Genomic DNA, 15,060 nt, shown 5'->3' on the forward strand with positions numbered 1-15,060 from the left:
AGGTGAAGCCCATCCCAACTGAGCATGTCCCTCGTTGTGATGTGCGGGTCATTGTCAAGGAAGCCGAAGCCTGCCTCGAGACACCATTGCCGAAGCCGCCAGTTGGTCTCTCTAATGCAGTTCTCGTGTCGTCTTCCACCTCCACTCACTGGTAGGACAGAAGAGAATACCACCTGTGCACCGATCTCCCTCAGCACACCGCCCAGAGCATGGTAGTCTGTCATCAGGTGATCGGGGCTTCTCCTGGCCACATCATTAGTACCTACATGGACAAGGACCGTGGGGTAGTAATTGGTGGGCTGAATCATGGCCTGGATTATTCCCGTCACGTCCTGAATCTTTGCTCTGGGCAGGCAGTATACCTCTCGTGTTGAGGGGTCCTGGTGACAAATGGGCCCTTCCGTACCTCTCAGGATGGAGTCGCCTATGATGATCACTCAATGCCTCCTCCTCTGGGTCCGCTTGGTTCTCTTGTGTTGAGTAGCTCTTTGTGCTGATCAGGTAGAATTCCTTCCCTGGAGGTGTCAGATGGCAGGCAAGGAGGTAAAAAAAACTTCCCTGTTGTTCTGCAGTGAAGGTTAAAATCCCAAATCAGCTAAAATTTGGCATCTTCCATGTTTCAGGGGTGTACTTAGTAGCTGTGTTGGTCTGAGACAAAAAGTTATACAAAAAGTAGAACTCTTGGTTCCAATATCTCTGACCTCCTGTATGTAACAGGCTGTTTGTCCATCTAGTAACTCACACAACTGAAATTGGCCTTCCAGTATGGTAGTCTATCTTGATCTGAAGATGTCAAGGAATGGTGACCCGGTCACTTCCACCGGAAGTTTATTCCAGCGGTTAGCTTTCCTCGCTATTCATTTCCCCTCCCCCCCCCCCATGTTTTACTTTCCATTTGAATATATGTGGCTGCTCCTTCCAATTGTTGGCTCATACACCGTTCCCTACAATTAAAGAATCCTTTCCTTCTTGGAAAAGTACTGTAACACACTGCAATGAAGTTACCCCACCATCTTTTTATTCATCTGAACAGAATAAGCTCTTCAAATTGCTACTTCTTAGATTGCAGTCCCTCATCTGCCGCCTTGTCCCCACCACCACCCCTCCCTCCCCATCCTGATTTACCTTAAATTGGGTGGCCATTTTGAACCTAATCTAACCTCCTCCTAGCCCCCCCACCCCACCCCGATGGTGCAGTTGTGTTATTACCTTGTTTCTAGATGTATGACCTTGAATGTGGATGCATGAAACAGCATTTTGCTTGCATGGACTCAACCTACAAAATGATTTGTGTCACACTATCTTGCTGAGCTTTGCATGCATCTATGCTGCTGTAAAAGATGTAACTGCTGCTTGTGTGGACACACTCCACCTACCATTTAACTTACCAATTACATTTGTAATCTCCTGGAACAAAAAGGTTACTTTGGCAAAACCTGTTTTCTATAAAGCTGTGTTAATTGCTGTTGTTTATATTTCAGCCCTTTAATTCTTTGCTGTGTATTGTGTGAACACATACATGTTGCCTTTTTTTCTGCCCAGCTTTCACATTTGTTTGATTCTCTAATTTTTCAATAAATAAAAAGCTTATTTCACCTTATGCTTCTGTGTTTTTCCTGTATAATTCCTGAAATGTTATAAATAAGTTAAATTATTACAGTATGTTTCGGAAATGTTCCTTTGGATAAATTCTTAGAGTGCTTCCATGGTTAAAGTTGGTTGATAAAACGGTGCCTTTGTTTAGTGGAGTTTGTTTCTTTTACTTACGTACTGCTTTGTCTGCCAGATTTATTGTAAGCCAGCCAAGTTCTTTCTAGCAATTGCCCTAAAATTGAAGAAAAATATGGACAACTCTAACTTGTTGTATGAGACACTTTATTCTTTTCTGGCAGCTGGTATATGTATATGGAGTACAGATACTTGGATTGATTAATGTTCATTCCATTTGCATTACATATGATGTAGTGATTATATCCATAAATAGTTCCAATAATTTTTGCTTTGAGTGGTTGTATCCAGTCTGTGTATGCATTTTATGGAAGGGAAATTAGTTTAAATGATGTGACACCAGGTGATTTTTGTTTTGTGAGCTTAAGAAATACACAAATTGTGACCATTCAGCATGTTGCTATGGTGATTAGTGAATGCCCCAGCCTGTGTGTTCATCTACTAGCTAGCTTTAAAGTTGTATAATGTCAATTAATTGCTTTTGAAATGTTGCCATCTTTTTGATCGGAAACATTTGGCCCCATTATACACCTCAGAAATGTGAATTTTATGCAGAGGAAGTAAAATAGCCACACCAAAAATTATTGTACTGTATATTTCTTGTCAGAACGCTACATTAGTGATGAGGTACAGCACGTTGTCATTAATTCCATTTTTGACTGGATTCCAAGCTGAGGCTGATCTAAAGAGAACAACCCCTCAAAACCTTATTTTTTCTTTTTCAGGATTTACTGCTTCTTGGAGCTACAGCCATTGAGGACCGCCTTCAAGCAGGTGTTCCAGAAACTATAGCAACTCTAATAAAAGCAGAAATCAAGATATGGATCCTGACAGGGGATAAACAAGAAACTGCTCTCAACATAGGTAGCAACCTTCCTTTTATTTTGGTCTGAATTTACGAAATACCAGAACTGTGAAGATATGTAGCAAATGTGCATTGTAGTACCTGGTGTTAATAATTAAAAGGCATCAGAAACCCCCATTTTATGGTAAGGGCTAATTGGATCTTAAGGTGCTGTCTAGCTTAATAAATGAAACAAGCATCCTAGTAGTTAAAGGAAATCGGGTTTATATAAAGAAGGAATAGCTTAGCACCCTATTATGCTTTCTTAGGGAAAACATCTCTTCTCGAATCTGCGTGCAGCTCTTTGTGGAGAACGAATATCTGAACTGAGATGCACAGTCTAGATTTGATGCATTTTTGGCTCTTTGGACTTAATGGTGGATGTTTTTCATGACACATGATTATGTGCAGTGTTTTGATGTTGAGCAAAAAGCACCTGACCTTAGATATGAATGCAAATTTCAGAGAAACTTTGGGAGATCATTGGAAGTGGTTTGAGTAGCTCAACTGAGATAAAGGTAAAACATCCAACAGGAGTGTGATTGTGATGTTACTCACTTAATTTCCTTTTCTAACATAGATAAAACCTGCAGTCATATAGTCCCCCATGAACTGAGCTGTATAAAATTGTGACTTCCTTCTGCCAGAAAATAAGATGCTTCCCTAGTAAACTCCTCTACTTTGCAATGGGCACAGGTTAGAAATAGGGTCTTCCACCCCGGTAATACCTGTGAATTTGACCAGGACTTTACCTTTTTCCTTTACCGCATTTTTATCAAGTGGGAAATGTGTAAACATTACAAAAGGTAAGTTAATTGGAAACTGCTAAGATGCTAGTGAGGATATAGAACCAATACGAAGGGGCCCAGCTGTAACAGCTGGTTTTGGGGTTTTTTTTTTCATGTTTGTCCATGTTTTTGTGAGGAGCTCAGCATCTGAATGCTAAAGGTCTTTCAGAACTTTTGGGTTTCTACCATTTGATTCCTTTGAGTAATGCTTTAATTTGTCAGTTTTTCTTCCTTCTCCCCCTTCTTTCCCATCCTTTTTGTCATTTTAAGGCTAAGTGCAGATGTTCAGGGGGGTTAGTGGGAGGTTAGATAGAGTTCAAAAAGACCACCTGATCTAAGGTAAGTCAGGATGGGGGGGAGTTGGTGGGGACAAGAGGGCTTTGAGGGGGGGATTCAAGGGTCACTGGGGGGATTGGGGGAGCAGGTGGGATCTGCAGGAGTGATCAATGAGATTGGGGATGAAGGCAGTGTCTGCAGAGGAATGGGGCGGGGGGGGAGAGGGCAGGCAGCATCTGCAGGGAGGTTTCATAGTTTCATAGTTGGTAGGGTCAGAAGGGACCTGAGCAGATCATCAAGTCCGATCCCCTGCCATGGCAGGAAAGAGTACTGGGGTCAAACAATCCTGGCAAGGTGTTCATCCAGCCTCCTTTTAAAGACCCCCAGGGTAGGAGCCAGCACCACTTCTCTTGGAAGTTGGTTCCAGATCCTAACTGCCCTGACAGTGAAGTAGCGCCTCCTGATGTCTAGCTTGAATCTACCCTCTGCCAGCTTGTGGCCGTTATTTCTTGTGGTAGTGCTCGGGGGAACAGGGACTCTCCCAATGCCTGCTGGTCGCCCCTGACTAGTTTGTAAATGGCCACTAGATCCCCCCTCAGCCTTCTCTTGTGGAGGCTGAACAGGTTCAGGTCCTGTAGCCTCTCCTCGTAGGGCCTGCCCTGCTGCCCCCTAATCATGTGAGTGGCCCTCCTCTGGACCCTCTCCATGTTGTCCACATCCCTCCTGAACTTCGGCGCCCAGAATTGGACGCAGTACTCCAACTGCGGCCTGACCAGTGTCGCAAAGAGACCTCCTTGGATCTGCTTGAGATGCACGTGTCGATGCATGACAAGGTACAGTTGGCCTTCCTGACTGTGTCCCCACACTGTCAGCCCATGTTCATTTTGGCATCAATAATGACTCCAAGATCCTTTTCTGCCTCTGCACTGATGAGAAGGGAGTTCCCCAGCTTGTAGGTCTGCTGCTGGTTCTTCCTCCCCAGGTGCAGCACCTTGCACTTGTCAGTGTTGAAACCCATCCTGTTCTCATCCGCCCACCCCTGTAACCTGTCCAGTTCCGATTGCAGCCTATTCCTCCCTTCTAGCATGCCCACTTCTCCCCACATCTTAGTGTCATCGGCAAATTTGAACAGGGTGCTTTTTATCACCCCCCTGGGTCCAAGTCACTGATGAAGGTGATGAACAGCGCAGGCCCGAGGACCGAGCCCTGGAGGACCCCACTGCCCACATCCCTCCAGGTTGAATAAGGCCCATCCACCACCACCCTCTGGGTGTGGCCTTCCAGCCAACTAGTGACCCATCTGACTAGGTATCGACGCCAGTCTCCTAGTTTTTTAATGAGAATGGGGTGAGAGACAGTGTTGAAGGCCTTCCTGACGTCCAGAAAGACTACGTCCACCGCGACACCTGCGTCCAAGAATTTTGTGACCCGGTCATAGAAGGCCACCAGGTTGGTCTGACAGGACCTGCCTCTAATGAACCCATGTTGGTTGCCCCTAATCATTATCTCCCCTGCTGGCCCCTTACAGACACGCGCCAGGTTAATTCTCTCAAAAAGCATACCCAAGACCAAGGTAAGACTAACAGGCCTATAGTTTCCTGGGTCCTCCTTCCTCCCTTTGTTGAAAATGAGAACTACGTTGGTTGAGAGGGTCTGGGTGGGTTTGGCAAGATCAGAGGGGCTTGGGGGTGGAGGCCAGGGATTATTTTAACCTTCTGACCCCCTCCTGCTGAGCCCCTCCCCCCACTGATACTCCCTTGTTTGGGTTCATTAGTGGCAAACACTGATTAAAAAAACCCCAAAAAACGCAGTAGCATCTGGAGCTGTGTGGGGGATGGAGATTAGGTGAGTGGCTGGCTGCTCCATAGCGGGGAGGGCAGGTGGCAAAGTGCTAGGGGATCTAAAAATAGCCCAGTGCTTTTCATAACCTCCACCCAGCACAGCCCCAGGCTGGAGCCGGTGTCTGGAGCTGCACAGATGACTACAAAAATCCCATGCCTTGGTCTAACTAGATTGAGTAAATCTGATAACTACACTGATCCAGGTACATCTTGGATCAGGTTCCACAATTTTTAGACTAGTCCGTGTCTATGGAACTTCTATACAGTAACAGGTTTAGATTGATTTCTGATCACTGAGACCAGGTCTGAGTCTAAGGTCCTCACTATTTTGAACTCCATCCAACTTTTCCCTAATTGCCTCCCCTCCATGTCCCCAAACGTCTGCACTTAGCGTAAGTGTCTGATTTGTGTTGCATGGTAAACTTTGTCATAGATGTATCTTTTGCCATCCTAACGAAAAGCCATTTAAAACTGGCCAAAGTACAAGTCTCTGTAAAACCATAGTTTGCACAGTCTCAGGTCATTGACGACAGACTGTTTGAAACGTTCCAAACAGTGAGTTGTTCACACATGATGAAGTACTTCAAAAATGACCTTCAAATAAAGAAACATCTTTGAGATGCTTCCTGAAACATCTACACCTGGAGCATGAAAGGGGCTGCTTGGTCCTCTGTCATCCCACAGTGCTCTGCACTTCACCTCCTACCCTCCTTAGGTTGGGACAGGGCAAGTAGCCAGTGAGCACTCTCCTCTGTCCTCAGATATGTTCAGGAGCTTCCTTAGACTGAGGGGAACTTGGAGATCCGTATTCTCTAGCCACCTGGTTAAAGAGCATTACTGCTACATGCTTTCATGGCCATTTTGAAGCATGTGTTTTAGGAGGGGGTAGGGTATGCTACATATCTGTACAGACCTGAATTATTCCAAATTGAGAAGGATTTGGAGCACTTCAAATGAGTGTTTGTCTGTATCCAAAATAGTCATGGCAGAAATTCAGTGCTAGGTTTCCCCTAAATTCTGTCTGAACTGAGCACCCACCAGCTGGGATGGAGCAGGACTTGATCCACAATTGCAGCTTGATGTCAGGGCCTCTTTCAGTCAGACCCAGCTGGGCTGAGCTCTTGAGCTATCACATCTGACTCTGATCCCTGGCCAGTATGACTTCCCCAGTTCTCTGCAACTAGATAGACTACTGCAAGTGTCACTCACACCCTTTAAGCACACCTGAAGCCTCAGGCTGCAGGCACACCTTGACACAGTCTTAGTTTGTTCTGGCAAGCCTCATGTTCACTGTTTTCTCTGGTTCTCTTGGTTCCTGGCTTGGTTTTGGCTCTTCCTGACCCTGACCTCAGATCTCCCCTGGAACTTGGCAACAGCAGCTCTCTGACCTGTGGTTTCTGATCTTGGCTTGCTTCTTGGACCACACCTCTTGCATTTCCCTTCCCAGCTCTCCTGGAACTTGGTTTTTGTGTTCAGTCCATTTGACCCAGACCCTGACCTGATGCTCTGGTAATCTGTGGTCCTGCCTTGCTGGCCTCCTCCTAGTTGCTCCTAGTGGCCTACCACAGCTCTACCTGGCTATGTCCTGGGTGACCCACACACACTGGGCTGCTGTGAATTCAGCCAGGCTGGGTTCTGGCACCTGTACTGAGGGTGTAGCTATCCTTCTGCTCTCAACATCCTTCCTGCTGGTTCAGCAGCATGAAGAAGAAAGTTGCTTTATTCAAATGCACAGGGAACAGGAGCTGGCTATGGGGATAGTAGACTGTGTTAAGGATTTTGTCCCTGCCTCTGCCACACGGTTCCAATGTGACTTGATCACCAAGTCAGTTAAACCAAACTTTTCAGAAGTGGTCACTAATCGAATTTTCCTGAAATCAAGGAGAGCTGTACTTTGAACATATAAGATGTTTAAAAAATGTTAAGTACTCCGAAAAATTGGGTCCTAGGTATTTCATCCAAACTGGCACACCAGGTAGCAGATGCATCTGAACTTTAACTGCTTTGTACCTCAGTTTTCCATCTGTAAATGGGAGTAATACCATCTCTTCACCTCTTGGACTATTGTGAAAAATCAATTAATGCATGTTTTACGAGGCACTCCAAGCCTGCATTGATAAGTGCCATAAGAACCTCTATGAAGAAATTTAATAGGTTTTGGCTAAAGAGCAGAGTTTAAGTAACATGCAGTTTCTAAGGCATGGGTTCACATATTGAAAGAGGGGAAAAAACATTGATTAGCCTCTTATTAATTGAATACTTTCCAGTCTGTGTACTGAATGTAACAAGTGTCCCGAGGTGCAAACAGTATGTGTGATTACAGCCTCTGTAATAAAGTATGATGTGCAAGGGGGTTGAATTTAAAGCTGCAGTAGCAGCCTTTATTCTGGATTTCCTAACTTCTGAGTGTCTGGCTTTCTACCCTTAATAAAACTCCTTCACTATAGTCTGCCACTCCCTCCCTCCTTCTCCTTCATGTAATATATCTTAACATAATTTTGACTTCTGCTCAGGAGACCGTGTCTTAGAATATAGCATTCAGTCCTGGGTATTTCATTATGAGAAAGATATTGACAAACTGGAGAGAGTTCAAAGACGAGCAACAAAAATAATTATGTGTCTGAAGGACTGATATATGAGGAAAGATTAAAGCAACAGCAGATGAAATCCTGGCTCCACTGAAGTCAATAAGGCACTGCCACTGACTAATGGAGCTGGGATTTCATTCTAAGTCTCTAAATCTTGGCTAAGTTATGACTAAGTGGGACATTACTATTTACAACGTTTTGAAAGGTGTGTGTGTGTGTGTGTGTGTTTGTGTGCACAAATGTGTGCACTGAGAAGATAATTTTATTCGGAGTGCTACAAAAGGGAAGTAATGGTATGAAATCAGAGAGAGGACAATATGGGCTAAGTATTTGGGTGAACTTGCTACTGTTGAGACCAATTAATTTGCAGGGTAGTACAGAAGTTACACCTTTAAGTTATTTGAACTCGGACAAAATTTCACTGCAAGTACAAACCTATTAGGGTAATGATTCTCAACTAGGATTCTATAAGACTTTTTAAGATTGTCATGCAATATTAGTATGGTTAGATGTGCAAACACCTACACACAATTCACAAGGTATTCCAGAGATTTCAAATAGAAAGCCATACTGTCATAAACATTCTGACCTGTTGTGGTCTTTCTGAATGATTTGCAACAGAAGAATTGCTCTCTTATTTTTCCGTAGTCAAAAACCAAGTGAAAGTTAAGAGCTGACATGTTCTCAGGCATGCCTCAAGTCTGAAAAAGTTGAGAACCATTAAAATAAGGGGATGGCTTAGTGCTTTCTGTCTCTAGTGACTTTCCATAATGATGATCAGCCCAAGGCTTGGTCACAATGTCCTATACAAATGGAATTTTGATGATCTTGGGGACTGATGCTAAAAAACTCACTCTTAGCTTTGTATCAGTGGAGTCATCTGCTTTGAACAGATTGGGACAGCTGGCCAAAATAGCCTTGTCCTTTAGTCTGTGCTGTCAAGTGTCATATCTCTTGAATCATCATTGCCTTAGTATAGCTGAACAAAGTGGAACAGCTTCAACAGAAGAGGCATTGGAGGTGGGGGAGAGAATTCAACCTCAGAATACCCTGTAATTCAGTAATTTGGGGACTTTCCTCTCTTCAGAAATGGAAGACTTTGGTTTAAATCCCTATTCTAAATTGGGCAGCAATGAGAACTAAGCCCAAATCTGCTTCAGTCCAAGGAATTTAACTAAGGAACTGTTAGGCAAAACAGGGCATGACATTGGAGGTGGTGCCACCATCATCATTCTCACCCCCTTTCTCTTTCTTAGTTTGCAATAGCTCATAAGTCCTCTTCTGAGTGTAGCTCCAAAACTCTAGGAAGTTTTGTTATGGAGATGCTGAAAACATACTGATTTTTTTTTTCCCCCCCCCCCCCTTCCTCTCCCCACTGTCTTTTTCTCTAAGTTCAATTAACAGAATTTAGCTAAAACTGAATTTTTAAGTGAATGCTTTATTTGGTAATAAAGTTTACTTGCCCTATTCTTTAGCTCTGCTGGCTTAGTGGTAGAAGGCAAAGTTGGCTATACCAACACAGTTCCTAGGAAGAAGCCGTGTTGTGCTGCTGCTGCTTTTTGTCAGATTGATAAAATGCTAATTTTTACATTTGTTCCATTCACAAATGGATTGATCCTCCTCCCACCTTTCATCCCCGCACCCCCACAACTTGAGCCATGAGAGAGGCAGGAATTCTTCTTCTTCCATGCCCTTAAGACCGGTCACTGGATTTAATAGGAACCATATGGGTGCCCAACATCTGAAATGGTGCACAGTGTTGAGACTGCATATTCAAGTGTATTGCCTGTAATGAGACACAAAAGAAAAGCATTTCTTTGGAAATATTGACTTTTTTTCCTTAGTAAGAAGTTTTAAAGCACATTGTGATTCTCAGTGCCTTTGTATATTGGACCACATTTTTCAATGCATGCCTAAGAAAAAGGTGCCTAAATTATTTGCAAGTACAAAATTTGCTTGTGCAAAACTATGCATATGAGCATGCAAGTATAAGTGCATGTACAGCACCTAATGCAGTGGGGTCCTAGTCTGTGATTTAGACTCTGAAGCACTGTTGCACCACAGGCAGAACATAATAAAAAAGGGACTTGTGTCCCAGTAGTTGCCTGTTTTGGCGTGTGAGTGGGGGATTTCACACTGCAAATATTTTTTTAATGTATTGTTATGCTTAGTCTATATGGCCTCCATGCCAAGCCTGACACTGGCTGAGAAGCTGTCCCACCTCTTCACTCCCACTGGATGTACACCAAAGCCCAGGAATCAGTCAGTATTGCTGACTTAAAGTAGCTCTGAATGTATGGCACTATGCTGCTCTCAGGCTGTCTGTCTGGATGTGCTTTTTGGCATGCACTCAAGGCTGCTATACGTCAGCTACATTGCCTAATTTCTGGACTTTGTGCTCTGAGCAGAAATGAGTCAGTGGGGTGTATGTCTTGGCACAGAGGTGATGCAGACATGCCTTTTATAGCTTCCTTGAAAATATGGACAATGGATTAAAATAAATGGAGCATCATCTACATAGGTTGTGAATTATTTTCTTGATAAGAGGAATGAATCTTAATCCTAAAGCACCCAACAGATTGATACATTTTTTTTAGGGGAAAATTGAATGGAATTGGAATACAGTTTCCTAATTCTACTTTTCATTCCCAAGCAAATTGCTATCATCCTGTGGTTCTTGTGCCTATATACTTGCCTCATGTGGGTGTGTGTACTATGACATGCAGACATGCAGGTTTCTATCTGTAAGCCCTTTTATTAGTTTTGAAGAATGCTTAGATACCTCTGAATCATCCAGAGTTGTGCTGTCCAGAGATGTGACTGCAGCTCACGTAGACTTGAACTGGATTTAAACTATAACTAGGAAGTACCATTAGTATTGCTGTGGTAGTACAGTTTTCAGTGCAATAGCATGAGCCTGCCCGGGATAATACCAGTGTAGTCTACTGAGGCTTCTGTGGCTACAACAGTGCTACGCTGATCCCATGTATATGTCAACAAGAGCTATTGTCGCCTCAGACTGGAGGGAGAAAAAGCTCTTTTCTGGGCTTGCTTATGGCAGGTTTGTCAGTTTGTGAGTTCCAGGCTGCCTTGTTGCCAAAGTTTATAGTTATCATCATCCGTATTCAAAATGCTCCAAAAGAAGCTCCAGTTCCTCTATATAAATTGCTATTCACAACTGCCTTTTAGTCTTTGCAAGTTACAAACCCTGCACTGCCTTTCTTTCCCTTTTGGAATGATGTATCCTACAATTGTAGGCTCGTTTGTTGAAGTACATACCCTATTTTTCTTGCACACAGCATGGCTTGGAACAAGATTAAACTCATCGTTTTTGAAAGGCAGAATGAAAAAAGGTTTTTCCATGTAGCAAGTAACTGAGTATCAGAAGCTAGGGACCCAAGCCTTCTCATTGTTCTGCTCCCTGTAGATTGTGTGCAGACTTCACTTTCATTTTTGCCCAGGACCTGGCAGAAACTGCTTTTACCATATGCACTGCCATTTCCACCAGCTGGTTCTTAGGCAGGGAGGTGCATGTTGTATGTCAGAAAATACAGTATTTCCTTAGCTTACTCTGATTAGCTCTGACTTCAACACTTTTAGCTGATTGAACAAAGGTGACAGAAAATATTATATAGCCAGATCTGCAGGTAGAGTTTTTGTGAGTTTAGTGCTGGCCTTATGCCAAAGTTCGGATACTTTGAGACTGAACTTATTTTACCTTAGCAAAATATAACAGACAACATTTTCTGTAGCTAGCTTTAGTTAGTCCAAGTGAAATTTCAGATGTAGTCTTCATCACTCTCATAATTACTGTTTGCTTACCAAAATGTAGTAGTCTTAGTATACCTGTAGATTTCAAAGGTAGTACAAGAGGATCAAAACATTTTCTGATGCTTTCAAGTGGAAATAGGGCTGTTGGTTTAATATTAGGAAATATTTTGAAAGCAATCTGCATTTGGTTTTACAAAAGATTCAAATTTGATCTCACTTTGTTCCTAAAAGGACAATAGTTAACCACACAAAACATTTGTTTGATGCAGTTTATAAACTATGCCAGTGTATTTCAGCATAGATCTCCTTAATCTAGTGATGATCTTTGAGGTCAAATGGCTTATATAGGCTTTTACTGTGATTGGTACTATATCTAGTATGAGAGAGAAGTGTTTATTTTAATTCATTTATGGAATTAATTTCCATGAATTCAAAATTCTCAAATTAAAGGAGAAATCAGAGTATAGCTCTTTTTGTTTTAAATACTGTACGTCTAAATGAACAGTGTGGTTAAACAGCCTAACGTTCAGCAGTAATATCTGTGCACATTTTAAATCTTATGTCAAACTTTTTTAATAAATACATTTTAAAATTATTTTGGAAGTACAAAGGCTTATAATCACTGCATGATTTTTGGCACCTTTTCAGCTTTGATTTAACTTAATTAAAATGGAAATAAACATTTTCACAGGATGCTGTTTTATTTCAAGTAAATAAAAGTTCCAGCCACTTTTATGGCTTCTTTTATTTTAAATTGGGATCTAGATCTTTAATTTAACAAGTGTGGATTGACATTTCATACAGTCCAGTAGTTGATCTCATTTTGTCCAAAAACATTGGGGGAAAGTGTTCACCAAACTTGGAGCATCTCAATTTTTCATTTAATTTGCCATATTAGCACTGCCAGAAATTACTACATAGTGTATTTGTATGGAATAAATTACTTTTGAATTTCATTGAGTTACTTTCTAGTTGCCAGCTATTTTAATACATTGATGTAATATTTTATCCTGTTTTAATCCAGATATTGTGCTTTATATATGAATAGCTCTTAAAATGGTGGTAGGCTTATGTTATGTACTTCATGCTAGGCGCAGAATGACCTCCTATTTAACTCGGTACTAAAACACCAAATGCCTCACTGGCTGTGAGATCAGGCCCTCTTGCCTATAATTGCCAAGACATGCATCAGAACTGCTTAACATTTTCTCCAGAACTTCTTTGTCCAGCTACAGTTGTCGAATGGCATCTTGCTTGATTTGAAAGATGTAAAACAAAACAGCAAGCAGCAGTTTAAAAATTGCTGCTCACTGTTGCAGCTGTTGTTCCAATCAAAAACTACTAGAAAATCCTTTTGAATTAGTTATACTGAATTTGTAACAGTCTATTGCATAAAGCTGCTGCCATTCCCTGGGGAAAGAATAAGCCTGACATGGAGGGAAATGATTAAAGCTGTAATATCCCTTTTTTTCAGTGAAAATAAAAAATGTAGTTCTTCAGTCTGGACCTAATTTAAAGAATTCCAAACTCTTCTCTTCCCTGCCCCCACCCCCTTCCCTCTCTCTTAACTTCAACATGTGGGACACTTTTAAAGGGAGAAGGAGACTGGAACTATACTAGAGCCTTAAAAAAATCAGGGTGCATTTTTCTCATGAAGTCTGCTTTTTGTTTGTCATTACCTGCTAAAAGATTTAATTACTCATTTCTTTTAGTAAGTGAATCTTCCAGTGGAAGCAAATAGAAAAGCATAGTCTGTGCAGCTTTCCTGTTGTAAATTGTATTTTAGTAGTATGTGCGCCATCCTTTTAATTTTAACAGATGTGTACAGTCTCATTGGCAGTTCTCTTTCTCTTGTTTAGTAGATGGGGATTACTTCTTGCAGATACAAATGGCTTTATTGCCTGACCCAAAACAATATTGCAAAGCTTTCTTTGTATGGGATCACAATTGTACGAAGTCATGAATAACATAGGGTAAAAGTCATCATGCTTTTCAAATTTCTTTTTTACTTACTGTCTTAAATTGTCATATAATGTGACTGTACTGTAAACAGGTGTTTTCCTATATAGTGGGAGCTTCTTTTCAGTTGTTGGCTGAAATGATTAATTGATATGTCAGCTCTAAATAATTCCGATAATATGAACTAGCTCTGCCAAAACTGCTACACAAGAGTTTTTACTGTCTTCCCTTTATCTCTGAATGGTCTTTCCTTCATAGCTTGGGCTTTCTTGTTCCCTTTATGAAACTGCCAGCTGGCTAGCCCTACATTGGTTTAAGTTTGGTATGTTATCTTCACAACTGTGATGAATGATTATAGACCAGCTTTAAGAATAACTCCTAATTCCTGCAGAAGATGCTAGCTGTTAGTTTCCAGTGTACTGTGGGTGAGTGGAATTTTTAGGTCTCATACATTTGATCATTCAATAAGTTTTGAATAAACTCCCTTGCATGATTTGAAATGAAACTGCTGTATGAGAGTAAGATGACCATATTATGTAATAATTACACAGATACATAGGTTCAATACTACATTTTTGTGGTGGTACAGTGGTGGGTCACTGTGTGTAGGGCTTAAACCAACCTTTCACTGTTAGGGTTAGCTGAAAACTTTCTTAGTGACCAGGTAATTTCCAAAAGCGCTCATTGCATGTTTCTAAAACATTCCTTTGTATCCTTTGGTAGTGACTATTCTCAGTGATAGTAAGCAAACTAGATGGGCTGCTGGTTTAATGTCATAGATTAGTACTGCAGCTACTGGTGCCTTCTCTGCTAATTCTTATATAATTGTGTTCCTACCTCTTGTTTGATCTTCTTTAACCCTCGTCTGTAATTGGTTCTGGATCTTGTATAGCAAGTTCTTCAGGGCAAGGACTCTCAATATGTATCTATGAAAGTCTCCAGAAAGGGTAGTCCTGATGCTGATTGAGGCATCTGCCACTACAGTGGTACAAATAATTAATAACAGAGGCTTAACTCATACACTGGGAATTGAGAAGGGGGAAATTTTATTTACCACAGTTCCTGACTCTGAAATATTTTGGTATCCTTTATTTTTTCCTGGTATTACTGCTTCCTGGCTGATATTTGCATAGTGGTCTGAGCAACACATGGGTCTTGTTCAATCTTATTATTGAGGAAAGGGGGTGTCAAATCTGGCCTATGGGCCAAATCTGGCCTGTAGAGCTGGGTCATCCAACCTGCAGATCTTGCCCTACCCCTGGCTG

General features: G+C 41.9%; 1 protein-coding gene across 4 annotated transcripts in view; it reads left to right on the forward strand.

The window, feature by feature from the left end:
• The window catches only part of ATP8A2 (ATPase phospholipid transporting 8A2), a 555,201-nt gene that overhangs the window by 154,797 nt on the left and 385,344 nt on the right, over positions 1 to 15,060 (forward strand). For all 4 annotated transcript variants that reach the window (XM_014595931.3, XM_059720367.1, XM_059720374.1 and 1 more), the window contains one exon: positions 2,454 to 2,592. In XM_014595931.3, coding sequence (XP_014451417.2) covers positions 2,454 to 2,592 — 139 coding nt within the window. The remainder of the gene's footprint in view (positions 1 to 2,453; positions 2,593 to 15,060) is intronic.

The sequence above is a fragment of the Alligator mississippiensis genome, chromosome 1 (genome assembly GCF_030867095.1).
Source record: "Alligator mississippiensis isolate rAllMis1 chromosome 1, rAllMis1, whole genome shotgun sequence".
Lineage (NCBI taxonomy): Eukaryota > Metazoa > Chordata > Crocodylia > Alligatoridae > Alligator > Alligator mississippiensis.